The 27,828-nt window shown below is 39.7% G+C and overlaps 1 protein-coding gene across 5 annotated transcripts; it reads left to right on the top strand.

The window, feature by feature from the left end:
- Positions 1–21,196: 21,196 nt before the first annotated feature.
- ZBED5 (zinc finger BED-type containing 5) lies at positions 21,197–26,460 on the top strand. 5 transcript variants are annotated; one of them, XM_001504922.6, is made up of 3 exons: positions 21,197–21,452; positions 23,019–23,133; positions 24,141–26,460. In XM_001504922.6, the coding sequence occupies exon 3, from the start codon at positions 24,314–24,316 to the stop codon at positions 26,393–26,395; it is 2,082 nt and encodes a 693-aa protein (XP_001504972.2). In that variant the 5' UTR covers positions 21,197–21,452; positions 23,019–23,133; positions 24,141–24,313; the 3' UTR covers positions 26,396–26,460. The 5 variants fall into 5 exon arrangements, with proteins under 5 accessions (XP_001504972.2, XP_070130875.1, XP_001504971.2 ...); XM_070274774.1 differs by having other exon boundaries at positions 21,223–21,658; XM_001504921.7 differs by having other exon boundaries at positions 21,226–21,452; positions 24,173–26,460.
- The last annotated feature ends 1,368 nt before the right edge of the window (positions 26,461–27,828 follow it).

The following is a 27,828-nucleotide window of genomic DNA, read 5'->3' as shown; positions in this document are numbered from 1 at the left end:
GTGCATTTTGGTTGTCACAATGACCAGGAAGCCCTACTGGCATTTAGTGGGGGCCAGGGATGCTAATTGTCTTCTCTCTTACAACCTCCACCAGCTATTACCAACTACTTCTCAACCTTCCACAGGAAAATATCTTGATAGAGTTACTTATATACACTGTTTCCACTCCTTCCTCTCAGAATCTCTCCTCCAACCACTCCAATCACGTTTCTGCCCCCACCACTTTCCAGATACACTCTTTTCAGATTTATCAATGATCCTTGCATTGCCAATCCAGTGGTCACTTCTTGGTCCCCTCATCTTAGTCGATGTCACACAGCATTAGATCCGTCTGACCACTCCTCCCTTCTTGAAAAGTTGTCTAAAATAGGCACCACAAACTAACAAGACCAAACAGAACTCTTGATTTATTCCCCACCCCAAGCAACCAAACAAGCAGACAAACAAAAAGACCTGTTACTTCTCCCCCTTGTCTTGGGAAAGACTATCAGGTAGTCAAGCTGGAAAAAGAAATCTAAGAGTTATCCTTGAGTCCTCTCTCTCATTGCCTACATAAATCCATCAGCAAGTCCTATCCACTCTATATGCAAAATATATCTCAAAAGTCTATAATTCTCTCCATCTCTACTATTGCCCCGCCGGTCTATTCACTGAACAATAATCTACTCTTCCACAGCCTCCTGGAGAAGAGCTTTGAAAATGGTGCTGTCGTTATTACTAAAGATGATGTCTTTAGTTAATAAGATGTCATCTTATTAACCATGTTGGTTGTATTATGAATGAATGATTAACACTCGTATTCTTGATGTATTTGTAACTATTAAAAGTCTCATGGAAATGTCAGGTTCTGCAAAAACGTTTTACCCAGATTCAACCAAAAAGTCTTGACTTACTAATTTATTCTTAGCTGAGCAGCATCACCTCAAGAAGAACTTTTACTTCAACACAATTTCTTTTCCAGTACCAAAGGGGAACTTTTAAAAATGTCTGTGTGATGTATCAAAGTGCTGAAAGTGAATCTGACACCATCAACAGGAACCGAATTAATATATCTTTTCTGAAAATCTTCCTAGAAGAAAAATCCCTCTGACATCTGAATTTTTGTCTTATTGTAGAAAATTCAACCCTTGGAAGGAATCTCAGGGAACTTTATCTCTGCTGATGTAAAAAACATCCAATATAAATATAATATAGAGTCTAATCTTCCCTGGTCTTGAAGACCTTGAGAGCTTGCTAATATTGTCACAGGCGAAAAAAGTTGATTGTGACAGATTCAGAATGATAACATTATTTTGTCTTCTTCATTACTCAATGGATGATATATAGCCTCCTCTTATGCTATGACCCCCTGCCTCTTCCAAAAAATCTCTCTCCCACAAAGATTTCCATCTTATTTGTTTAATTTAGAACTTGGTCAAAAGAAAGATATTTTTATCTTAATTTCAGGCCATAAAAAAAATGAAGTCATAAAAACATACCGAAAAGGACAGACATTTTTTAAATGGGAACTCAAGAGCCAGGCCTAAGGCCTGTTGCCAAATTCAATGAAAAATTGTTTGGAGGAAAAACAGAACATTGCTCTGGGATTCAGCCAACCAGAAAGGCTGATACACTATGACATCTCTGGCTTGCATAACCTGTCTGCCCTTGAAAGGAACTCTGGAGGAGGTAGCATGGCCAAAGTTGACCATAAGGTGAAGAGTACATCCCCAAGTCCTGAGTACCCAAAACCTCAAACCAACCTAGTTGGGGGAAAAAAATCCATCTAAATTAGTGGGAAGTCCAAATTTCTGTTATTTCCAAATATAACGAATACCTCTGGATTTAAGAAACTGACAAATGGAATCAAAGTTTTTTCCATTTCACCTTCCAAAAATGCCATTGAAATAACAAAGATATAAAAAGAACAAACAAATAGCAGTGCTAGAAAAATCGAGCAGAATGCTATCACCACCAAAGAAATGTTGATGAATTTCTGGAAGGTATGAAGCAGATAAGACAAATATAACTCTATGTATACTTAAAAATTTATATCTGAATATAAATATTTGACTTACTGATCGAGCTGATTGAAAAGACAATGAGTGCCAGAGTTGAGCACCCAGCACAGGCAGAAGAGGATAGGGAAGTAACTGGACAGGTTTCCCCAAAAGAATTGCAGAAAAAAAATCAAGTTCAGCACAGCAGGCACATAAAGAAGAGTAGGCTGGGGGATGCTCAAGGTAATTCTACTAAAAGACTTAAATTTTAGGATCATGTCACTGTCTCATGTGCTGGTCCTATAGTCCAGCAGTTCTCATTGTGTGAGGCCTATGAGATTAAAAAAAACTCTACTAAGATGTTATTTGCTTTTTCACTGTGTTGACATTTGCACTGACGAAACGAAAATAACTATGGGTAAAACTGCCAATGCCTTAGGCACCTAACTGGTACTAGTAGTCATTGTATTTCATCACCAGGCACTCACAGCGGGGAAAAGAGCCAGTTTCATGTAAGAATGCCCTTGAGAACGCAGTAAAAATTATTAACGTTATTAAAATATCAACCTTTGGGTCTTTCTAATATTCTGTGTGACAAAATTGGAAGTATTGTAAAGCACTTATATTGAATATCAAAATATGATGGTTGTCTTGAGAAAAAACATTTGTACATTGAGTTACAAGCTGAATTAGCTGCTTTTTTCATGGAACATCATTATTTCTTGAGAGAACAATAGGCAAACTATAGTAATTCAGACTTGGACATCTAGCATATATTTTCTCAAAAATAAATGAAGTGAGCCTGTCACTGCAAGGAAGATAGCTGGTGTGATTTGTTGCAATGATAACATTCTAGCTTTTAATAAGAGAAAGAGAATTTTGGAAAACTTGTATATGCCACCATAAGCTTGACATAGTCTCAATAAAACTTAAGATTTTCTTGATGAGATCAGTGGTAACATTAATAAATGTCATGTTTTGTGGTTGTATAATGTAAGATATCAACATTTCAAAGATCCGCATAATTCTGTGAGCCAGTATTTTCCAAATGACAAAGTATGATGTTACAAAATCACGCATGGGTAATTGAAAAGTTCAGGATCCAAAACAGACCACTGGATTTTATGTAAAAGAATACAAAACATTCACTGTTGCAGTTTCAGATTCCCGCATTTGAACTATTCTTTAAGAAACTTGCACTTGACAAGTTTTGGTGTAATATCAAAGAAGATTATCCACATCTATCTGAAAAACTTATTAAAATATTCCTCCCTTTTCCAATTACATATCTGTGTGATGCTGGATTTTCTTCATACACTTCAACCAAAACAATAGATTGTAACAGATTGACTGTAGTAGCAGATGTGGAAATCCAACTGTCTTCCATTAAGTAGCTATTAAAGAAATTTGTAAAAGTGTAAAACAATTCTATGCTTCTAATTTTTTTGTTTTGAAAAACGTAACTTTTCATAAAATGTGTTTTTTATATTAACATGTAATGGTTTTATTATTGCTGTTTTAAAATAAATAAATATTTTTAACTTCTCTAATTTTAATTTCTAATACAAGAGGTATCAATAGATATAACCCTCACAAACAAAAGCTCTTTGGGGTCCTCAATAATTTTTAAAAGTGTAAAATGGTCCTGACACCAGAATTTTGGAGAATCAGTGCTGTATTCACTCTCACGTTTGCTGTGGTTGGTTGCTACCCTTTAGGGTAAAAAGAAGACGGAGGGGTGGGAAAGTGAACTCCGATCGCGTCCTGCAACCAAAGTGGAATGGAGGATGACCATCACAGCAGGGAAGTCCCTTCACTGTATCTGCTGTGTGGGTAAATCACCTCCTAGCTTTCATGAGGCTAAAGTCCTGAGAGAACAGGCACACCCTAAGATCTATCAGTAGACTCTGGAAAAGTGACAATTTGAGAGCAGGTTTGGGGAAGCAAATGAAAGGGTTCCCATACAACCCATTCATACATGGAGCTGGCTGGCCTGGCCCCATACAAACGTAACAAAAGTGGGTGGATCAAATAAACAACTTTTAATGAAAGGAAAGGAAAATCATCTGATTTCAGTTTGACTGCCCCCCATAGGCAAACATAGATGAGTCTGCACACTGTGGCAGGCCCTTTCTTCCTCCAGGAATCCTGAGGCCAGGCCAGGGCCCTGCCCTGCTATAAAGAAGAGGAAGGAGTGAGAGTCAGGGTTTCAAGGCACAGGCAAAGCCTCAGGACCAGCATTCAGATTCTCACAGACGATTATGGTTAAGCATTTAGTCATCTATTTAATCAGCAGGAACTAAGTGTATTAACCAAAGCTTGGTGCATTTATGACCAGGAAAAGCTTGGTATTGGATAAAAAAATTTAGATATAAATGGATCTGCTGCAAGATACAATCGCCTTCAGACTATCAAAAATTTTCTTTTCGTTTTAGAAGTGACTTCTTCTCAGTCTAGTAAACAAATTATTACTAAATCAGGGGAGAAGTAAGGCATTTCAGTGAATTGATACTGTTTCACCAATTCTGAGAACACAAAAATCATTCTAATAAAATTATCAGTGAAATGACTTCACTTTCCAAAAATATCCAACATAGTTTCTTACTGCATTGTAAACTACATTGTAGTTTCTTAACTGCTTTCTCTGTCTCAATTCTGGTGACTTAATTTGAAATTTTAAAAAGCACATCATTCATGCAGTTATAAGTCCTGGGAGAACGGGAAAAATGGCTAACAGTCCTACCCAATAACACACTATCTTAGTTTCTTACATAATTGCCCCCATTTCTCATTTTTATTTTTGGTAACTAGGAGTTAGGGTTTGAGAACACATAAGCCCTCATCTGTTGATATCCTCAGCAATCTTGAAATGCCCACCTCTCCCTAAAGTGACTCATCAGAGCCATACAGAACTCAGTGGGGAAAACATTAGCGATCTGGAATGCAAACACTTCTCAATTCCTTTAGCAATTTCAGGAAAGTAAGATGAGCTGTGTGTTCCAGGAAAGCAAGACTACATATGTGTTTGTGAGAGAAAAAAAGCCAGAGGAAGATTATTAAAAGGTGAATAAAAGGTGGTATTATGTCCACCCCAATGCCAATATCTTCCACTATCAGTCTTGGGCCTCAGAGGACAGACACCATAGAGCTTGTCACAGATTCTAGTATCTTCCTCACGAATGTATTTCTTAATACTTTAGGGAAGGAAGTCTCCTCTGGGACTTCTTGGGAGATGTAAGAGGGTAAGACTTCTGACACCAAACGTGGGGTGGGGGACATTTCCCACACCAAGCAATTCTGCGACACTAGCTGGGTGTCCTACAACTTAACTCAATTCTGACACTGTCTACCTGGAAACACCGTCAGGTTAAGGGCTCAGTCCCACAAGACTGCCCCCACTTCAGATGTCAATCACAAGTAGTAGGTCCCCAGGTTACCCACAACTTCTGTCCAACTTGGCTACAAATCAGAGGTTCCCATGGCCTCCACCCCCTCGGATTCAATTATTTGCTAGAGAGGCTCACAGAACTCAGGGAAACACATTTACCAGTTTATTATATAATAAAGGATTTGATAAAGGATACAGACAAACAGTCAGATGAAGTGATATATAGGGCCGGGCCTGAGAGTGTCCCAAGCACAGGAGCTTCTGTCCTCAGGGAATTGGAGTTGTCACCTTCCCAGTACATGGATGTGTTCACCCACCTGGAAGCTTCCTGAACCCCATCCTTTCGGTTTTTTATGGAGGTTTCATTACATAGGCAGGATTGATGAAATCATTGGCCATGGGTGACTGAACCCAATCTCCCCTCCCCAGAGGTCTGGGGTGGGACTGAAAGTTCCAAAGGTCTAATCACATGATTGATTCCCCTGGCAACCAGGCCCCATCCTCAGATGCTTTCCAAAAACCACTTCATTAACATAAACTCAGGTGTGGTTGAAAGGGGTTTATTATAAATACTGAAACATCTTTATTGCTCTTATCACTTAGGAAATTCCAAGGGTTTTAGGAGCTCTGCGCCGGAAACAAGGATGACGACCAAATACATATTTCTTATTATAAGTCAAGTATCACAGCAGGTCACATACGAAAATCTATTCTAAAATCCTCACCCACTTAGCCCTTGGAATCTTTCCATATATTATGCTAGGGAAGTTCAGACACCAAACTTCATTGAATGTCAGTCATCACTGAGTCCAAAATTTAGTCATCCAAGCAAGCTAATAGAGCCATTTCTAGCTTTAGCCAAAACATTAGATCCAGAATACCTGGTAAATGTACCCATATCAAAATATTAATCATAACACAAAACTATATTCTGTTCTTTTTGGTCTAATATCCTTAGAATCCACACTCACACATATTTCCCAGGGTTCTACTAATACAAATTATCCAATTCCTGCGTTTATTTTGAAGTATAAGCAATTTCTTCCCAGGTGAGAATCTTCATGTGTTCTGCTTGAGCATGCTGAGATCTGACTCTGGTTTAGGTCTAGAATAGGACATAATGACAGCGAGGATGGATTTTGAGGAGAATAAGCATCCCTTTGCAAAGAAACTGCCTCAAACTAGGTGATTATAGAGTCTTCAAGAAGGAAAGGTCAAGTCTTCTCAGTCATAAAAAGAGGGGCTGCTTCTGCTTGCTCAGAGAGACCCCTGGGCATTTAGCTTCATCCAAATCCAATCTAAGTCTCAGAATGCCATTTGTCCCCAGTGCCCTGATTGTCGCATAGATAATTTGGTGAGTCTGTGAATTCAATTTCCATTATAATTCCGCAACCCACCCAGTCACATTTTTAATAAAGTTGGTCTTACAGCTATAAGAAATAAGAGACTGTTTTAGGGTTGCCATAAAAGTCCTCCAATTGTCTGAATGTGACTTGAGCGTAGACTTTAACACCTTGAGTTTGTCATTTTGTCAGTTTTCTAGTGCAGTCATAAGGTATTGTCCCACCCGCAGTCCTTGTCACCATTACTATCATAATGGTTAAGTGCAACATCCACTTGGTCTCAAAGGCAAACTTCAACAGGTACTTCTTTCCAAGCAATCACAGATGATACTTTAATTAATCGTGATCCTACTGTATGCTATGGATTACCATAATCTCATTTTCCATTGACAAGGAACCAAGCACTTCATTCAAGGCCAAGGACATCTACAAACCAATTCCAGAATTCTATCTTTGAGGAACAGAAGGAATAACTATAGCGTGTTCATAGCTGAGTAGTACTGAGCTGGCCCTACAGCTGACCCTCATTACGTCAGAGTCCAGTCAGAAAAAGAAACCACAGTAGGTATTTCAGCAGAGGGAATTTATTATAGGGAAATTGGTTATCCCAATGTTAGAGGGCAGAAAAAGCAAAAAGTAAATGCTGAGGTCACCTAGAAATAATAACTCAGGAAGCAGCTACCACCTCTAGGGTTGGAGAAACAAAAAGAGGAGAATGAGGTAGCCAGTGCCAAGAAGCCCAGAATAGAGACCCCGCAGAGCCAGGGCTCAAACCTCTGAGAAGACCTGACTGCCGCTGGTAATCTCTGAGGGGTGCAGTGAGCCTGGTTCCAGTAGTGCTTAAAGAAGCTGGAGGCTGGAACCAACTGCCACAGCGGGGGTGAAGAGGTGCTGGCCCTGGGAGCAACATTAAGAAGAACAGCAGGACCTGAAAGTTGGCTCTCCCCTCCTCCCGCCTCCCGGTCTCCCTCTAGTACCTTTATTGGCAGAACCGAACCGAGCAGGAAGCAAGCTGACAAAGGAGTCTGGGAAACAGAGTTTGTGGAGAACTAGCCCCAGCATCCCAGAGAACAGAAGGTGGATTTGGAGCTGAGACACAATAGGTAAATGATCCGCACAGATGGTGTTTATATTCAGTGTTTCTTTACGACTAAGTGAGATTTATCCCAGGAATACAAGATTAGTTTAACATTTAAAAATCAAGTAGAGCACAGCGTTGCATAAATTATTAAGCTAACAACTCTTCGAATTTCAAGTGTAAGACTTAATAGTTTGGGTAGTTATGAAAACAAAAATACTAAATTTTAACCTATGTACTATCTCCTTGAAAAGGTCATTCAATATTTCAGTTATTGGAAATACCATAATAGTAACCCTAGTCATTTATTACTGCTTTGTCATAAGTCGCACTGCTTTGTCTAGTGTGTCCTGGATACTAGAAGTTTTCTATCCATAAAGCTTAGTGAGGTCTTTCACTGTGGTCTGCATGTGTGTTTATGTTATTTGTTTTGCATTTAAATAAAAAGGCTTTCTTGTTTAAACAATAAAAAAGAGTACTGCACTTTGGGGTCCATAAATTTTCTCTCTTTTTTACTAGCAATAACTATACGGACATCAAAATTAAAAATACAATACTATTTACAATCGCTCAAAGAAAAAAAATAAATGAAATATTTAGGTGCAAATCTAACAAAACATTCACAGGACTTCTGTGGTGAAAACTGCAAAATGCTGATGAAAGAAGTCAAAAGGATCTAAGCGAACAGAGAGCCATGCCTCGGTCATCAATTGGAAGACTCATCACAGTAAAGATGGCAATTCTCCCCAAATTGATATGCAGTTTTAACACTATTCCTATCAAAATTCCAGCAAGATCTTTGCAGGTATAGACAAGATTATTCTAAAATTTATATGAAAATGCAAATAGCTAAAACCATTTTGAAAAAGAAAGATATTCGGAAGGAAATCCTTCTGCCCAATTTCAGCAATCAAGACTATAGGGTATTGGTGGAGGAATAGACACAATAAATGAAAAAGACCCACAGCAAATATGCCCAAATGATTTTTTTTTCAAGATTGGCACCTGAGCTAACAACTGCTGCCAATCTTCTTCTTCTTTTTTTTTTTTTTTCTGCTTTATCTTCCCAAACCCCCCATACATAGTTGTATATCTTAGTTGCAGGTCTTTCTAGTTGTGGGATGTGGGATGCTGCCTCAACGTGGCCTGACAAGCGGTGCCATGTCCGCGCCCAGGATCCCAACTCTGGGCCGCCGCAGCAGGGAGCGCGAACTTAACCACTCGGCCACGGAGCCAGCCCCTGCCCAAATGATTTTTCACAAAGGATCAAAAGCAATTCAGTGGAGGAAAGATATCCTTTTCAACAAATGGTACTGGAGCAATTGGACATACATGGGGGGACAAAAGAAGAAACTGAAGTGAAGTCTCACAATTTTATGAAAAAATTAACTCAAAGTGAATCATAGACTTAAATATAAAATGTAAAACTATAAAAATTCTAGGAAAAGTAGGAGAAAATCTTTAGGATCTGGGGCTGGGTAAGCAGTTCCTAGCAACACAAAGGCATGATCCATAAAAGGAAAACTTGTTAAATTGGACTTCATCAAAATTAAAAATTTTGCTCTGTGAAAGCCCATGTGAAGAGGATGAAAAGACAAGCTACAAACTGGGAGAAAATATTTGCAAACCACTTATTTGACAAAGTACTAGTATCTATAATATATAAAGAACTCTCAAAACTCAACTGTAAAAAAGGAAATTTGGAGCCGGCCCAGTGGCACAGTGGTTAAGTTCGCACGTTGTGCTTCGGCAGCCTGGGGCTCACGGGTTCAGATCCTGGGTGCGGACATGGCACTGCTTGGCAAAGCCATGCTGTGGTAGGCATCCCACATATAAAGTAGAGGAAGATGGGCACGGACATTAGCTCAGGGCCAGTCTTCCTCAGCAAAATGAGGAGGATTGGCAGCAGTTAGCTCAGGGCTAATCTTCCTCAAAAAAAAAAAAAAAAAAAGAAAGGAATTAAAAAATGAACAAAGACATGAAAAGATATTTCATCAATGAGGATATACAGATGGCAAATAAGCACATGCAAAGATGTCCAACTTCATTAGCAACTGGGGAAATGCAAATTAAAACCACAACGAGGTATCACTATGCATTTATCAGAATGGCTAAAATGTCAAATTGAGACAACACCAAAAGCTAACGAGAATGCAAAAAAACTGGATCACTCACACATTGCTGGTGCGAATATAAAATGGTACAGCTACACTGGAAAACAGTTTGGCAGTTTCTTTGAAAACTAGATGTGCAACTACCATACATACAGTTGCACTTTTAGGCACTTATCCTGCAGAAATGAAAACCCATGTTCACATAAAAACCTGTACACAAATGTTTGTAACAGCTTTATTCATAACAGCAAAAAACCGGAAATTACCCAGATGTCCTTCAATGAGTGAATGGTTAAACAAATTGTGGTTCATCCATACCATGGAATACTGCTCAGCAATAAAAAAGAACAAATGATCAATACACAATCTGGGTGAATCTCCAGAGAATTATGCCAAATGAAAATATCCAAGCTCAAAAAAGTTACCTACTGTATGATTCCATTTGTATGATTGTATTTATATGACATCCTCGAAATGACAAAATTATAAAAATAGAGAACAGATTAAGCGGTTGCCAGGGGTTAACTAGGGGTGGGATCAGGAAAGAAGTGAATATGGCTCACAAGGGGCAACGTGAGGGATCCTTGTGGTGATGGAAATGCTCTTTATCTTGACTACATCCATGTCAATATCCTGCTTAGGATATTGTCCTATAGATTTACAAGACGTTACCAATGGGGAAAAGTGAGCAAAGGATACATGGGATCTCTCTGTATTCTTTCTTACAACTTCATGCGAATTTGTAATTATTATAAAAAACTTTATTTTTTTATCTTAAAAAATAACTGTAAAAAGTAATAGCAATCAAGTTTGGGAGCGGAAAGTGGTAAGTGGATGGGTGTATAGAAGAAACAAAAATGAGAGACTGGTGTAATTGTTGAAGCTTGGAAATGGGTAGTTGGAAGTTCATAACCATTCTGTTCACTTTCTATATGTTTGAAATTTTGCATAATAAAAGGAAAATAAAAGAGACACTGAGAGAGAGAAGACACTTAATAAATAAGTCACCCAAGTAAATAAATAAAGAACTCTTCTCTCACCAGTAACAAACAGTTAGAAAATAGAATGAAAAAATCCCATTCATAACAACCATAACTATAAAATATCAGGGAATTAACTGTGTTAAGATTTAGATAAATAAAACTATGTAAATAAAATGAAAATGCTAAAAGAAGACCTAAATAATGGGCCTAGACAAATGAAAAACACACAACGCTCGAGAACGAAAAGAATCAATATTATAAAAATGCCAACTTTCCTACATTTAATCTATAAATTAAGTCCAATCCCAACCAAAATCCCAACATTATTATTCATAGAATTTGAAAGTTTATTCTAATGTTTATTGTACAAGAAAAAATACACAAGATATAGCCCTGCAATTTATGGGGGAAAAAATGAAGGGGAACTTTCTATACCAGATATTAAGATAGATTATAAAGTTATGTAAATAGTAAAAGTAAAGTAATGCAATATTAAACCAGAAATAGGAAAATAGCTCTGTCTAGAAAGAGAATCAAGACATGAATGTTTGATATTTTTGAAAGATGGCATCTGAAACCATTGAGATGAAAATGAACTAGCTAGCATATGATTTGAAACATTTGGAAAAATACTGAAGTAGGTTCCTTTTTCACAGCTATTCAGAATAACACACTCTACAAGGATTAAAGAGCACTTGGTGCTTTTAAAAATAATAGAAAAAAAGTAGAGAATACTTTTTTCTAATCTTTGGGCAGAAATGCTGGAAGAATTTCCTTCTTAAGCAAGACACAAGTCCCAGAAGCCATAAACGAAAAGATTGATTTCATAAATATTAAAAATTTCTCCTTAGGGGAAAAAAATTAACAGTAAGTTGGGAGAAACATGCCTAACACAGCATTCATAATCACAATATTTTAAGAAATTTTACAAAACCCTAAGAAACAGAAAACCAGCCAATAGGGAAAATGAAAAAGCCTCTGAACATGCAATTCACGGAAGAGTAAATATGAATGGTTGATAAACTTATAAAAAGATGCTTAACCTCATTAATAATAAGAAAATGCAAATTAAAATGAGAGTTTTGAATCTATAAAATTGCAAAATTTAGAAAGATTGATAATATACAAAACAATATTGGCACAGATACGGGAGATGAGAATGCTCATGCACTATTTATGGAAGTGAAAATTGGTATGGCCTTTGGGTGCACAATTTAACACAGACCCTTTAAGGTTTGAAATTTAAGCCAGTTATTCCTCCTCAGGAATCTAACCTACAGAAGTACAGAAATAGACACACAAAGATGTATACACAAGGACATTATTGTAGCACTGTTTCTAATGCTGAAGCATTAAAGAGATTAGCATCTAAGTATCTTTCCATAAAGGAACGATTTAATAAACCAAGTAGAATACTCTGCAACTGTTAAAAAGAAAGGTAGAGTTTAACATGCCAACATGAAAATATCTTCAAGGCATATTGATAAGGCCAAAACATGCTGCAGAATAATTTATAAAATATGCATATCAAAAAATTACACACATCTGTATGCATACATATGTATCTGTACATATAAAAAACTACTAACTGTGATTACCTTTGGTGAGTGAGGAGAATGGGAGGGATGGGAAGAGATAAAATGAGATCATACTTCTTTTTTTTTGCTCAATTCTGCACTTAAAAAATTATAATAAGAATAATTTCTTGTGAAATGTTTGTAATTACGGGTTTTTAAAGAATACATGCCACATGGGAAGAGCTCAAAGCTTCTCAGAGCAATGGTACTGGGTATAAATTCAAGACACTGATGTTACCATTGTTCTTATTAGCAGTGTCCTTACCCTTCGCAACTATCAACACTGATAGGCTTTTCATCAGAGAAATTCAAACAGGATTTACAAATAGAGGCTCATTTATTCACAGAGCACACCTTTGAAGCAAGGCTATAACTCCAAAGTACAGACATAATAAATGACTTGTCCACATTTTCAAACAAGGCAGGAAATGATCCAGAGCCAGGACTCCACTCCGGTACGAATAAATATATATACTGGCGCTCCCCACAGCACCATAAATAACCCCATCCCCTGGCATTTCAGTCTCTCCCCAAGTAACTGAGTGTTTAAATGACTTGCAAACCTTCACTTTGGCTTTAAAAATTGCCTATGTCTGGCATTCTTTTCAAAGGAAAGGCTTTTAAAAGTTTAACATGAACCTTCCAAGGAAAGTAAGAGAGGAAGATTAGTTTTCACCTTCTATAAGAGGACAACCCTGGAAGAACATAGTGCTTTTCCAAATGACAGCTCAGATCATTTTATTTAGCCTAAGATCAATAACCTAGCAGGAGTACTCTATAAGTGCATTCCCCTAATTCTGAAAACTTTCTAAAGAAAAGGATGCATAAAAGACACTGATCTGAATCAGGAAAACAAGCACTGCCTCTCCCAATGACCGTATGTGTGACCATGCGTAACTCCACCAACTTCTCTGAACCTCAGATTCCTCATTTGTAAAACGGTAATAAGAATACCTCCCTGCTTAACTAAGTGGGTTGTCTCGGGGTTCAAATAAGAGAGATTGTGACGCTGCTCTGTAAAGCACGAAGTTCCAGGTAAATTATTATTTATGCATGAAGCCTGAGTTCTCCATATAAGTATACTTCCTGCCTCTCCAGAATGTGAGAACATATCTGACTTGCCGTGTTCAAGCCTCTCAATTTGGGCCCGAATAATCCGTTCTTTCTAGACCAAGAGGTCTCAACTGCAGTGTCTAGAAAAGAAGTATGTGGCATTTATTTGTAAGCTATGACACGATTTAAAGCGACAAAGTGACTTAAGCCTTTTATAAATTAAAGAGGATTATACTAGAGATGTTACCCAGTGCAATATCCCATAGTCCTTTTCTGAGTGAACTGCCCCCTCCTTCAGCTTCTGCTGCTCCCACGATCCTTCCTTAACTACAGCCAGAGCTGGATTAAAAGGTGGGCAGCTGGGCAGTTGCCCAAACCATTATTCTATAAGGGGTGCTGAAATATCACTGGAATAATTAGTAACTATAGAAACAAAGAAGGCTTCCACAGGCAAATTCTTACATGGGTGGCGAAATACAAACTTGCCAGTTTGAAATACAGTACAGGGAAGTGGAAACAAAAAACAATGGTATCAATCTAACATTTTTGGATGCTTATTGCATACCAGGCCCTATACCAAGTGCTTTACATGTATGATTTCATTTAAACTCAACAATAAGTGTATATTGTTTTTAAACCTATTTTTCAGATGAGGAAATTGAGATGTGCCCAAGACTGCGCAAGTAGCAGATGGTGGAGGTACGGTTTGAAACCAATCTTCCTCCCGGTCCTGTACTCACTGTGCCTCATAGCCCTCCCCAAGTCTAGCTAAGTCTGTTGTATTTATGCAGGAACAATTAGATGAAATTCATCAAGCAGACTAAATCTGAAACCAGGTAATTCGTGGATACTGCTGTTGGCCAGGAACCAGTGATCAAGTTTAGAATACAATTTCACACCTTTTAATAGGTCTTCAAAGAACAGGTCTGGTTTCAAAAAATTGCAAAAGAAAAGTGAAAAGAGAATAGAAACTATTTTTAAAAATGAAACATATCACCAAATTGCTTCAAAATACTGACACCCCTTAGGGACCTGTCTATAATTTTAATTGATTGAAAACTAAGTTTCTCAGTGCCCCCATCAAATAAATGTTGAACAAATATTTAAAGAATACTTTTGAAAGGTGCATGAGTTCACATTCAATTGTAAATAACAGATTTCACTCCAGCTAATTTAAACAGAAAGGGATTTACTAGGAGGAATTAGGGATTTATAAAACTACTAGAAGGAATAGTGGAACAGAGTTGAGGCTGCGCTTTCAGGAATGACTTCCAGAACACTATTACAGAACTGGCCCATCATGGGCACCATGCTTCTGCCACACTTACGGAACTGGGGAATCAGGAAGCCATCTCCATAGCACTGACTCTGTCACAATCTGAATCAGCAAAATGGATGCCCTGCTCCCTGTCTCTCATAACCCGTGAAATTTAGGGAGAGAACGCTGGGACCTTTGCTATAGCTGTTTCAGACAAACCAGCATCTGCCAGTGGAAACTACAGAAGTGGCAGAAATACATCCTCCACCTCAGAATGTTCACTTTTAACTTCCATATCTCACTAGGGTATATCTGTTTTACAAAACTTAGTTTTTATGAATCTGAGCTGTAAGGACTTCTGGGAAATGTAGTCTCTAGGTTTCCAGCCTCAAGCAATAAAATTTGCTAGATGGGAGTTGTAATTGAGTTGAGTGCATCAATCTGTGATGTCAGCTACAATCAGACACCACATTATTAGAACCCCTGTAGAGCACCCACCCATCTTGTTCTAGCTCTGGCAAGAGTTCAGAGCAGGGACTCCATTTAAGGACAGCCCACCCAAAGGTTGGTCAGTGGTAAGTGATCTGATGAAAAAACATAACTTGGGACCATATTCTTCTCTCGGGATTTTGGGATCAGGACACTGAAGGATTGAGCCAATAAACTGGGGGCTTTATATATTTTAGGTTAAGTAGATTTGGAGTTGAAACAATGATGTCATGTGTGAGCAAATAGCTTTATACACATATTCAATAAGAAATATGAAGGTAAATACCAAAAAAATATGGCATAAAATGTTCCAAGTGGTTGCATCTGAAGAAAGGGCCAAGGAATTTCTTTTGTTGTTGTTTGTAATCCTTTTAGTGCTACTTGAATTTTTAAACTTTATGCTTGCATTGCTGAGATAAAAGTTAAAATTAAAAACAAAACAACAAAATGAATACCCTAAACTCAGGCCTTTGAGCCAGAACAACTAACCTACATGTCACACGACAGCTGGAGAGAGGGAGCTCCAGAAAATCCAGTCCTCACTTGCCCCACTTCCCAGTGAGAACCTCCACTGCTGTAAAGCTGAAATAAATAAAAATAAAAACCAGTTTAGTGAGAACCTTGAATGCCAAGCCAAGGAGGTGATCACCTCAGTAAGAGGGATAAGTTTTGAGTAAGGGAGTGACTCCAATGTGTGCAGAGTGCTTATCTGTGTGCAGAATAAATTTGATAGAGATTGAAGGTAGCCAGGAGATTCGTCAGGAGATTAATAATAGGATCCTGAACTAAATTGATGGCAGTGGAATTAGAGAGAAAAGGTTGGACAAAGAGAGAAAACAATAAAGGACTCTTTGGTAGCTGATCAGATGAGGGGCAAGGAGAGTAAATTTAGTGGGTATCTTCCGCTTTTCCAGAATCTCTTCCTTTCTGGGATTGCCCCTCACCCATTCCATGAGATTCTGGGGGTGAATCAGAACAAATTCATGTCCTCAAAACTACAGGAGATACGTGTCCCAAGTTGACCACTGAGAGGACTCTTTCCTTGGACAGTGTGCTTGGTTCACAGGCATAACCCAAACTGAAGGAAAGACCTTTCTGGGAACCTTTCTCCCAATGCTCTTGGGGGAGCTCTCTTTCACTGTAAGTTTTGGGATGCCAGAGGCCATCATACTGCCATTCAGAGAGGGCTTATTAAGCCATAAAGAGTCAAACAGGGCCCTGACAACATCATTTGAGCCACTGAACCCATCTACACCTGTACCAAAGGAGTTTTTAGTAATGCAAGCCAAGAAATTAACTTTTTTGCTCATGGATTGGATTTCTATCATTTGCAACAGAAAGAGGATTTATTAACAGAGAGTCAAAGATGGCTTAATTTACATATCAGCAAATATTTACATTGTATCTGCCAAATGAACAGTTTAATCTCCAGTACAGTGGTAGGTAAAAAGGAATTCTCAGACACACTCCATACACCTTGTGATCTATTCCAGTTTTGTCACCGATTATCAATGTGACATCAAAGTCATGCAATAGCTCTGGAGTTGGTTCTTCTCTTCTAGAGAACTGAGGAAAGGGGGGGATTACATTGTTTATTTTCTAAAGATTTTCTTCAGCTCTAAAGTTTTATGATTCTAAGCCATGACGTAGAAGAAGCAGTGAGTCACTGAAGGTTCCAAAATATGAAAGATTAGTACGCAAAACCAACTAAATGGAAAGAGACTGGAAGCTAGCAAGACTGTGGCAATAATTTAGAGGGAACATTTCTTGAGCCTGGTCCAGAGAACATGCAAGTGTGATGGAGGGAACGGGATGAACCTAAGAGACATTAGAAGAAAGTAACAATCTTATGCCTGTATATATGGAATATGAAGGTGAGGCAAGAGTCACCATTGACTTCAAGTTTGCTAGTTTGGGATATTAAAAGAATAATAAAATCTTTAACAAAAATAAGGTCGTTGGGAAAGGACAAGTATTGGGAAAGTATTAGTAAAGTTTTAAACATGCTGAATCTAAGCTGTTAGTATATATTGAAATAGTCTACGGACTTGAAAATGTGGAACTGATGTTCAAGTGGGAAGTCAGGGCTCATGTTATATTTTTGAGAATCATTGAATGTAGTGGGAATAGTGAAAGTCCTAGAAGTGAATAAAAGCTACAAAAAACATTAATAATTGACATGATTAGTTTGTTTATTAATAGGCAAAATATGTTAAAGTTGTAAACTTGTATTTCTTTTTTTTTTTTAAAGATTGGCACCTGAGCTAACATCTGTTGCCAATCTTTTTTTTCTTCTTCTTCTTCTTCTTCTTCTTCTCCTCCCCAAAGCCCCCCAGTACATAGTTGTATATTCTAGTTGCAAGTCCTTCTGGTTGTGCTATGTGGGACGCCACCTCCACATGGCCTGATGAGCAGTGCCATGTCCGCGCCCAGGATCCGAACCAGCAAAGTCCTGGGCCACTGAAGCAGAGCTCGCGTGCTTAACCACTCGGCAGTGGGGCCGGCCCCTAAACTTGTATTTCTTAAGCCTTTAAGCTCAATCTATAAATCTTGTTAGTCTATTTATAAATCTCATAATCTTTGCATAAAAATATGGATGATCATTTTCACTTATTCTCTGACTACAATTTAATTAATTCACAAGCTTAACAGACTAAATACTTCTTAAATATTTAACATCGTTTGCATACTCAACTAATCAAATTTTCTTAGATATTTTAAACTACTATTACAAATGTAATATATCTAACATCTAGCCAGTAAAATCTTTATACGCACTTACGTAACTCTTGTAAACCTAATAGCAATAAATCAATCTCATGCATGTGGTCATGAAATTCTCTTAAATGTTTCATACATATTAAAAGTTGACAAATCACACCATACCACAATTATCATATACCTAAAGGTTACACATTGTGGCAGACATGGAGATGTGCCACTCAGATCCTTCAAGAAAGGACTTGCCACCCTGCTCAGGGACCAGTAACATGATCAGCAGATGGCCTCAGCTGTCAGCTTATTCAAGGTCTGCTTCGTCTGCAGTCCCGCCCTTCCCAGGGCAGCCAAGGTATATTGAGAGATGGAGAAGTATAAAGGGCAAGGTGGGACACTCTGACCTACAGTATTGGCTCCAGAGCTCCCTGTCTTCTGTTCTGGCAAACCTAACTGCAACGCAAACTAACTCATGCAACCAGTGTGAACACAATTGCCATCTCAGACCTCTTACAGCAACTGAGGCTGCAGATTCAGGCTATCAAGTCAAAATTCTTGTCACTGCTTCCCCTGATGATTTTACTTGAGCCCCAGCTAACAAACCGAGTTCCTTTCTAATGATGAGGCTCTACCTGCTTACCCAATAGATTATTGCAATCTTATTCACAATAGTTTTCTGCCTAAGTTTGCACGCATACATGCGCACACACATACACGCACACACCCCACTCAGACACACATGCCTTGTAGTTCCCCCAGTCAGCATCGTACCTAATCTAGGCTCCGCTACCAACTAGCTTTGGGAACTTGAGTAAGTTATTTACCAACCTGTGTTCAGGAACTCCTTCTCCGTAAAACAGGAACTATCATCCGATAGGGTTGTTGTGAAGAGTAAATGAGCTAATACATTAAAAAGTGTGTAGAACAGCCCCTGGCCCATACTATATATTCAATAAACGCTAGCTAGCTATTATCATTCATGGTCTGAGTTCTACATTGTCTATACACTTTCTTATCTGTCTCATCAACCAACATTCTGTAACAATTTATTGACTAAGTGATTACAGAAAAAGTTCTTACGTCTCAAGCCCCTTAATTACCAGACCCTTCAGATTTTTAGGACCTAAGTTAAGTCCTAGACTTGACTTTAGTTGAACTTGTTTCAACACTATTCTTCCCATCAGTTGAATGTTGTGGGTTTTCCCAATTCATGAAGATGTAGACCAGATGTGTGTAGATTCAACTGGGAGCACAAATGTAAAAGTTTTTTCTGAAATACAAAACATACGAAAATATGGGCTATGATTCCAATATTATGATGAAGCTAGACAACTCTTGCAATTACAAAATGAAATTCTTTGCTCTTCAAGCAAAACTGCATTCCCTTCCCCAAAAATGATTTCCACCTTTGTGGTTGAAGTTCAGATGAAACTGATTCAACAGGAATAACGTAAAAATAATAACAAAGACACATGGATAGGCTACTACAGGGCAAAGATCTGAAGATGTTGAAATGACTTTAAAACAAGACCAAATGTTGGCTTCTATTATCAGTCCTAGGAAATCGTCTATGCAGTCCTGAAAATTGTGTTAAGAGTTAGGTTTCTTTCAGCGCCTAAGAGATTTGTTCACACATCAAAGAAGCACACTTAAGAAAAACAAAAGCTACCCTTGCTTTTGACTACAAGTTCTGTCATTGGTGCAGTACCTGAAAAAATGATTCCATTTTGAGCTATTTCCACGGGGCCTCAAAAACGCCAAAATCTTGCAAACAATGGGACCTACTGTTTAATGCTATTAGTACTTTAACAAATTACCCCCAAGAAGTGTATATATTTCAAGGTGCCAGTTCGGAAAAACCGACTCCAGGTCTCCAGGACGCAACTCACATTTGGGAAACACACAGCCTGCAGCGTTCCTTCTGCGGCGTTGTTTTTAAAAGTGACAAATAAAAATGGCAAGTAGTAGGATATATTGGAGTATATGAGGAAGCCATTTTGTGTAAACCTAATTCGGGCTGACCTTGTCTTTCCAAAAGGGCCTGACTGAGGCCGTTGAGCATGCATTGTATATCTGCTTTAGAGATTCCCTATGGCAAGAGCAGAAGGCCCTTGAGATAAAAGTGCAACTTCCCTCCCACTGCCAACTTGGTGTCTCCTTTAGGATTAAGTATCTTTCCTTAGGCTAGAAACTGATTGCTGCGCTCACCTGTGACTGCCCAGCTTAAGACAATAGACTTGCCTCCTGCTACGCCCACCAAGATAGCAGACCCACTACCTGCTGTGTCCATCAAGTGCTGTGCCGACAGGGCAATCTTGTGACTATTGTGGGAGGGACATTTCAATCATATGTGCAACACCCTCTTTGAGGGTATATAACCACTCTGTGCACCCCCACTTATTTGGCATGCTCTGTTCCTTTGTGGAAAGACTCTCCCGGGTTATAATCCTAAAATTTAAGCTCAGAATAAACTCACCCAAATTTTCATATATAAATTGGTTATGGATTATTTTCATCAACAAAAGTAAGGGAGGGGGAACCAGGCTTAAAACACCCGAGTGCAGCAGATAGCAAACTGTGCAGGCGGCCGGGCGCTCCTTCGGGGCAGAGGCTCCCATCCTTCCGCCGGACCCTGCGGAGACGCCGCGACCCCTCATCCTCCCACGCGGCGCTCCCGGGCTCCTCCTGGGTCCGGGGTCACCCAGAGCCCCGGCGGGGCCAGCGCTCTCACGCCCCGCCCGCAAGGAGCCCGGACACGCCAGCAGGACGGAGAAGGGAGTGGGCGTTTTCTGCCCCGATTCCAGTGGGAAAACGAGGAAAGGAGGAGGCTGGGGCTTGGGCCTGGGGTGCGGCTGGAGGAACAAAGAGGTCGCGAAAGCACCAGCCGCCGAGGCGCAGCGAACGCGCTCAAACCGCCGCCGCCTGCGCAAGCGCCCGTGCTTAAGCGCATGCAGATGCTGGAGTCCAATGCAGCCCTACAGGATCACAGACGCTTTCTGGTGGCACCCAGGAATCTGCATTCTACACAAGCACCCGGGCAGACACGGGCCGAGGAAAGTTTGAAAACAATCGCTTCACGTTGGCACCACCCAGCCTCCCTGCTCCCACGAATCCAGCGCGGCGGCCAGGCTCGGCCGCACCTCAACCGAGCTTGGTCCTTTCCTTTGGTCCCGCCCTGCTGCTCAGCGCGGATTGGTGGCGGGGAGCAACTCTGGCGCTGACTGGGCGGCGGCAGAGTCGCTCGCGGAGACAGTAAGTTCGGGTGCCCCAGAGTGCTAAATTTATCTTCAGAGGAGCGACCGCGCCAGCTGCGAATCGGATCTTTATGGAGGTGGCATAGGCGAGATCCCTGAGCCGAGAGCATCACCCTGTCCCCAGATCCTTCTTTCCTCTGTTTTGTTTTTCATTCCCCCTCCCCCCACCCCCCTCCAGTCCGCGACGACTGGCTCTTGACCCCGTTCAGGCCTCGGTGAAGGTGAGGACCAGAGTCGCCCCGGCGGCTGAGTGGCGCGCTCTGAAATGGCCGCTGCCTGAGCTGTTTAAAATGGCGGCCGCAGGCTCGGCCGGGAGCGCGGCCCTGCCCTGCAGCCGGGCCGCCGCGGAGCCCCCTCTCCCCGTCACCGATGGAGATGGAGGAGAAAGATAGGATTGGGTGCCGAGACGAGTTCATGGGGTAGTGAGGTGAGGCGACGGCCCGGGGACGCGAGAGAAGCGTTGTGGAGGCGAGGGTGGCCGCCGACGGGAGTGAGCCCCGACTGCGGCGCTTTGGGGGCAGCGCGCCCCTGTGCCCAGGAGCTGAGGGACAGCGGGCCCGGGCCGCACATCGAGGGGACCGTTGGAGAAAGCATAGCCGTGTTGGAAGCGATGCCCGTGCCCACCTCCTGCCTGGGCTGTCTGACCGGACTGCACTGCCACCCAGCCCTCCTGCCCTCGAGGGTATTGTTCAAAGCTGGAACCACCCGAGGGCGGGGGTGGATGCCTTGTGTCACCTGTCAGTTTAAGTGGAAGCAGAGACGAGATGAGGGTCCCACTTCCCCCAGCCGTTTTCGGGGAGTGGAACGGAAACTTTACTCTCTAGGGACTCCAGACTCTTTGTCCTCGAGAGATCCGAGGACGCCCCTCTAAAAGAGGTGGGGACGAGGCCCTGCTTCCTACTCCGTTGTGTCCTCCTCTGGCAGCAAAGGAGAGGGGTCCTAATCTCTTAGGTCAACCGGCAGCTCCAGGAAGTTCTCTGTGGCTCAATCCAAATCGAGATTGTGGAAGGAGAATCTACTGCTCTTTTGCTCCCAATAATGGAGAAGTTGGGCTGTCTGCTGATGCCAGTGGTAACCCACCGTAATCCATTTCTCTCTGCACCGCCCAACTCCTCGTCCCGGATATTTAGTGCTTGGGAAATTAAGAGTGTTAAGGAACACACCAGTGATAGCTTGGCACGTGGGCTATGCAGTCGAACATTTGGGGTTCTGTTCTTAGTTCTTCCCTTAGAAGAAGTAACTTAGCAGGTGACATAACCTCTTTGTGTGTATCTGTTGGTCTCTAAGGTGGGGTTATTGATAGTCCCGGACTCTCAGGTTTGTTTTGAGGATTAAATGAGATAATCTGTGAAGAATTTAGCAGTCGCTGGCACATAGTAAACCATGCTCACTCCGTAAACATTAGTAACCTGAGGAGATGGAAATAGTTCTAGCGAAAAGACATGTTTCGTGTAACGCTGGCATGTATAATTCCATTTTAGATTACTTTCACTGCTTAGTTTTAGCGATACTAAGATGTGGCTGTACTTTGAACAGTTAGGTCTAGGATTTCTATGAAGTCAGTGGGGGAGGGAGCATCTCAAATCAATGAAATTACCAGTGTATTAGACAAGGTGAAATTTTAGCATTTTTACTATGCTAGGCATCTTCTGTTTCACTCCAAGATGTGCATTACTGTGAAGAATCATGTGCACTGCCTGGATCTAAAATAAATTGTAATGAAAGGTCATCTTAGAGGTTTGTAGTTCTGCTTTTGCAGTGTCTAATTTTACTTTTTCTCATTCTAGGCTTTTGGTTACTCCCCTTCCACCCCATCCCTTAATTTTATTCTTTTGAAGAGTCTGCATCTCAAGCTGCTAAGGTGGAGAATGTGATTGCAGAAGGGAGTACTCCTCGTTTCAGGTATCTTACCCACCAGCTGTTGATGGGAAAACCGTTTTGATTCAAGATCTAACATGAAAATACAAACCTTACTCTGTAGCCAAATCAAAGTTTAAATCGAAAGTAGATATGTATGGACAGACACTAAATGTGTATACCTTAACTTATAAACCTATTAGTAGCCTTTAGAGGTCCTAAAATTTGCATTACCTTTCCTTTTAATTAGACTTTTTTGTTTTTGTATGAGGAATAAACCTATTAAAATGAGAATGTATGTTATCTTTAGGTTCTAGTTAAGCCTTCGCCTATCCTGTAATGGGATGCAGAATAAACAGTAAAATATATATTACTTTGAATGAGTCTTAATTTGGATAATATGAATATTTATGTACTTTTAACTCCAGAGAAATAGTAGCAAACTTTTGATCTACAGTTTATTTTCAATGATAATATGTAGTATTTAAGATACAACTGAATTCCGTGTCTTGCAAAACTTTGAGCTGTGTTTGTTTTTAGTATGGCTCATCAAAATAGTTGCTAGCTCTGAAAGGAGCCTTGACATGTGTAATAGTATCAACAATGAATGTATCTAATGGCAGTAGGTGTTAGAAAGCTAAGAGATTTCCAAGATACTATATACCATGAGTAGGGGTTGGTAATTATGGCCCGTATTGTTTTTGTAGATAGAGGTTTATTGGAACACAGCTGTGTCCATTCTTTTACGTATTATCTATGGCTGCTGCCACGCTACAGCTACAGAGTTGAGCAGTTGCAATAGACTGTGTGGCCCTTTACAGGAAAAGTTTGCCAACCCCTGCCATAGGACGTACTCCTCAAGGTCCCTTTCTTGAAAATACAACTTACCAGTTCTTCATTATTTCTTAGCCTAATGGTTCCCAAATTGTGTTTTATAGAATATTAATATTCTCTTAAGTTAATGTGTTCTGAGAAAAAGATCAATGCTAACAATTTTTCTTTATAGTTTATTTTAAAATATAAGTTTAAGACTACTAAACTCATTTCTATAGCTTTTATTTTTATGTGATAATCTACCTTTAAGAAAAGGTGTGCCATACCTGAGAACACCAGGAAGTCGCATGAGAGATCACCTGATAGACGAACGTGTGATGTTCCATCTGCGCATTGATGCTTAGGCAGCATTTACAAATTAACTGATGTGTTGCTATGTATCATCTCTTTGATGATTGCTCATCTTCTATGTATCCTGTCTTATAATTTCAATACATTTGTGATACTCAATGTTTATTCTAAATTAACCATGTTTTGTACTACAAATACATTGCCTATGGATCTGTTGCTGAAGCAAGGAAGTCTTAAACAAGAAGTAGAATCTTTTTGTTATCAAATTGTGTCTGAATCAAATGATCAAAAGGTTGGAATATTACAAGATGAAGATGAACAATTGCAGCCTTCAGTTTCTAAAAAATCAGAAGGTGAGCTTTCCAGGGTCAAATTTATGTCCAGTTCCAACAAAATAACATTTAGTAAGAAACCAAAAAGAAGAAAATATGATGAAAGTTATTTGTCTTTTGGATTTACTTACTTTGGAAATAGAGATGCACCTCACGCTCAGTGTGTGTTATGTAAGAAAATTTTATCAAATAGCTCTTTGGCCCCTAGTAAGCTTCGAAGACATTTGGAAACTAAACATGCTGCATATAAAGACAAAGACATCAGCTTTTTTAAGCAACATCTTGATTCACCTGAAAATAATAAACCCCCAACACCTAAAATTGTCAATACAGATAATGAAAGTGCTACAGAGGCATCGTACAATGTAAGTTACCATATAGCCCTGAGTGGAGAGGCTCATACTATTGGAGAATTGCTTATCAAGCCTTGTGCAAAGGATGTCGTGATGCGGATGTTTGATGAACAATACAGTAAAAAAATAGATGCAGTACAACTATCGAACAGTACCGTTGCACGCCGTATTAAGGATCTAGCTGCTGACATTGAAGAAGAGCTTGTTTGTAGACTGAAAATTTGTGATGGTTTTTCACTGCAACTAGATGAATCAGCTGATGTTTCAGGACTTGCTGTGCTGCTTGTGTTTGTTCGTTACAGGTTTAATAAGTCTATTGAGGAAGACCTACTCTTATGTGAATCTTTGCAAAGTAATGCTACTGGGGAAGAAATTTTCAACTGCATCAATGGTTTTATGCAGAGACATGAAATTGAATGGGAAAAATGTGTTGATGTTTGTAGTGATGCTTCTAGGGCAATGGATGGGAAAATTGCTGAGGCTGTCACCTTGATAAAATATGTGGCTCCCGAAAGCACCAGTAGTCACTGCCTATTGTATAGACATGCACTAGCAGTTAAAATAATGCCTACAACTCTGAAAAATGTGCTAGATCAGGCAGTACAAATCATCAATTATATTAAAGCTCGGCCACATCAGTCCAGACTACTAAAAATTTTATGTGAAGAAATGGGTGCCCAGCACACAGCACTTCTTCTAAATACAGAGGTGAGGTGGCTTTCCCGAGGTAAAGTTCTTGTAAGACTCTTTGAGCTTCGTCGTGAACTATTGGTTTTCATGGATTCTGCTTTTCGACTATCTGATTGTTTAACAAATTCATCTTGGCTGCTAAGACTTGCATATCTTGCAGATATTTTTACTAAATTAAATGAGGTTAATCTGTCAATGCAAGGAAAAAATGTGACAGTTTTTACAGTATTTGATAAATTGTCATCATTATTAAGAAAATTGGAATTTTGGGCTTCGTCTGTAGAAGAAGAAAATTTTGATTGTTTTCCTACCCTCAGTGACTTTTTGACTGAAATTAATTCTACAGTTGATAAAGATATTTGCAGTGCCATTGTGCAGCACCTAAGGGGTTTGCGCTCTACTCTCTTAAAATATTTTCCTGTAACAAATGACAATAATGCTTGGGTTAGAAATCCATTTACAGTAACTGTTAAGCCAGCCTCATTAGTAGCACGGGACTATGAGAGCCTGATTGATTTAACGTCTGATTCGCAGGTGAAACAAAATTTCAGTGAACTTTCACTAAATGATTTTTGGAGTAGCCTAATTCAAGAGTACCCAAGCATTGCAAGGCGTGCAGTTCGTGTACTTCTTCCTTTTGCTACAATGCACCTATGTGAAACAGGGTTTTCATATTATGCTGCAACAAAAACGAAATATAGGAAAAGACTTGATGCTGCACCTCATATGCGGATCCGACTTAGCAACATTACACCTAATATTAAGCGGATATGTGATAAAAAGACACAAAAACACTGTTCTCATTAAAACTGGAGGGTTTTGCATGTCTCAATAACCAAATATAAGATGAAAATAAACGATGATTTACTTCATCTCTGGTGTACTGAGGTTTGAAATAAAATGATTCAAATTTTTTATACTTCTTAGATTTTAAGAAAGCTAAAGTATCAGAAATGTAGACATTATTATTGGTATTTCTTCTTCACATTGTAATTTCAAAGGGCTCTGTGGTCGTGTCATAACCAGGAAATGTTGATCCACAAGATAAAGCCCCAGTCCCTTAGCCTAACATATCTCTTCAGGATCTAATCACTACTGATCTTTCTAGCCACGCCTACTCTGTAGCCCTCGAATCCCATGGAACTTCTTGCTATTTCCTAAACATGTCACACTGTTTCATGCTTTCCGCTTCAAAAGGCTATTCTTTTCCGTTGCTTCCTGACAAACTCCTATTTGCTTTTCAACACTTTGACTTAATTTATCTTTGGTGCTTTCATTCTTTTTATCTTTCTATTTTGGCCCTATTTTTTGTATCTGTCTCAACTGTGAACTGCTTGGTGGTCTCGTGATTCCCAGTGTTAACTAAAATGAGCTCTTATAGGGTCTTATCCAGCTCTGTTTCTCTTTTATCTGGCAAAAGGCCTTCTAAAGTTGACGCTGAATAAAGGAAAAAATTTTGGTGAAGGTGACCAACAATGGAATAGGGCTTGGTGGCGTATATTTGTATATTCTGCATGTGTATAGGAGGCTACCCTTTCTGTTTTGGGCTCAGTTATTCTATTAACTAGAATTCAGTGTGGCCGTTAGGCAGAAGTCACAGCTTTGATTCGAGCTGAACTACTGGAGGTGAGGGGAGGAAGTATGAAGAAGATTCAGATATTTTCTTTGTTTCTTACTGCTTAAATACATTGTTGCAAATTTCATATACTGTCGTCTAAATTAATGAAGCCTTACTGTACTTGAAGATGATTAGACTTGAAACCGCTGTCAATTTATTCTTAGAATATTATGAAAGAATGCTGACTTTCCTGTCTGGGCTTCTCTTTTCGTGGCACATCACACAACACAGAGGACCAACTCAGTATTAAACATTTTGTGTTGCTCCTGTAGTGAGGAGCTACTGTAGATAGCCATTACTTATTTAATCTCACTTATTCAAACCTATCTCCCATTTTGGGGGATAGGAGTGCCTCCCCACACTAAGGCAGAATGTGGTAGAATGACTAGGTTCAGGTACCTGCTTCACTACTTAACTAGCTATTTAACGTGGGGCAGTTTGAGCCGTCCTGCACCTCAGTTATCTCATCTGTAAGATTATAATTATGCCTTCTTTGAAGGGCTGTTACTGAGATTAAATGAGTATCTATATAAAACTCCTCTAATGTGGGTGATAAGAATAGATGTGTGACATATTAGTTCCCTGCCCCATCCAGCCACATCCCAATTAAACTTCACTCCAC

The sequence above is a fragment of the Equus caballus genome, chromosome 7, assembly GCF_041296265.1.
Source record: "Equus caballus isolate H_3958 breed thoroughbred chromosome 7, TB-T2T, whole genome shotgun sequence".
NCBI lineage: Eukaryota > Metazoa > Chordata > Mammalia > Perissodactyla > Equidae > Equus > Equus caballus.
The sequence above is the reverse complement of the archived record's forward strand: the minus strand, read 5'-3'. Positions and strand labels throughout refer to the sequence as shown.

Bases quoted from the DNA above. Each gene is read 5' to 3' on its own strand.
- ZBED5 (XM_001504922.6), top strand. From the start codon at position 24,314: ATGATTGCTCATCTTCTATGTATCCTGTCTTATAATTTCAATACATTT.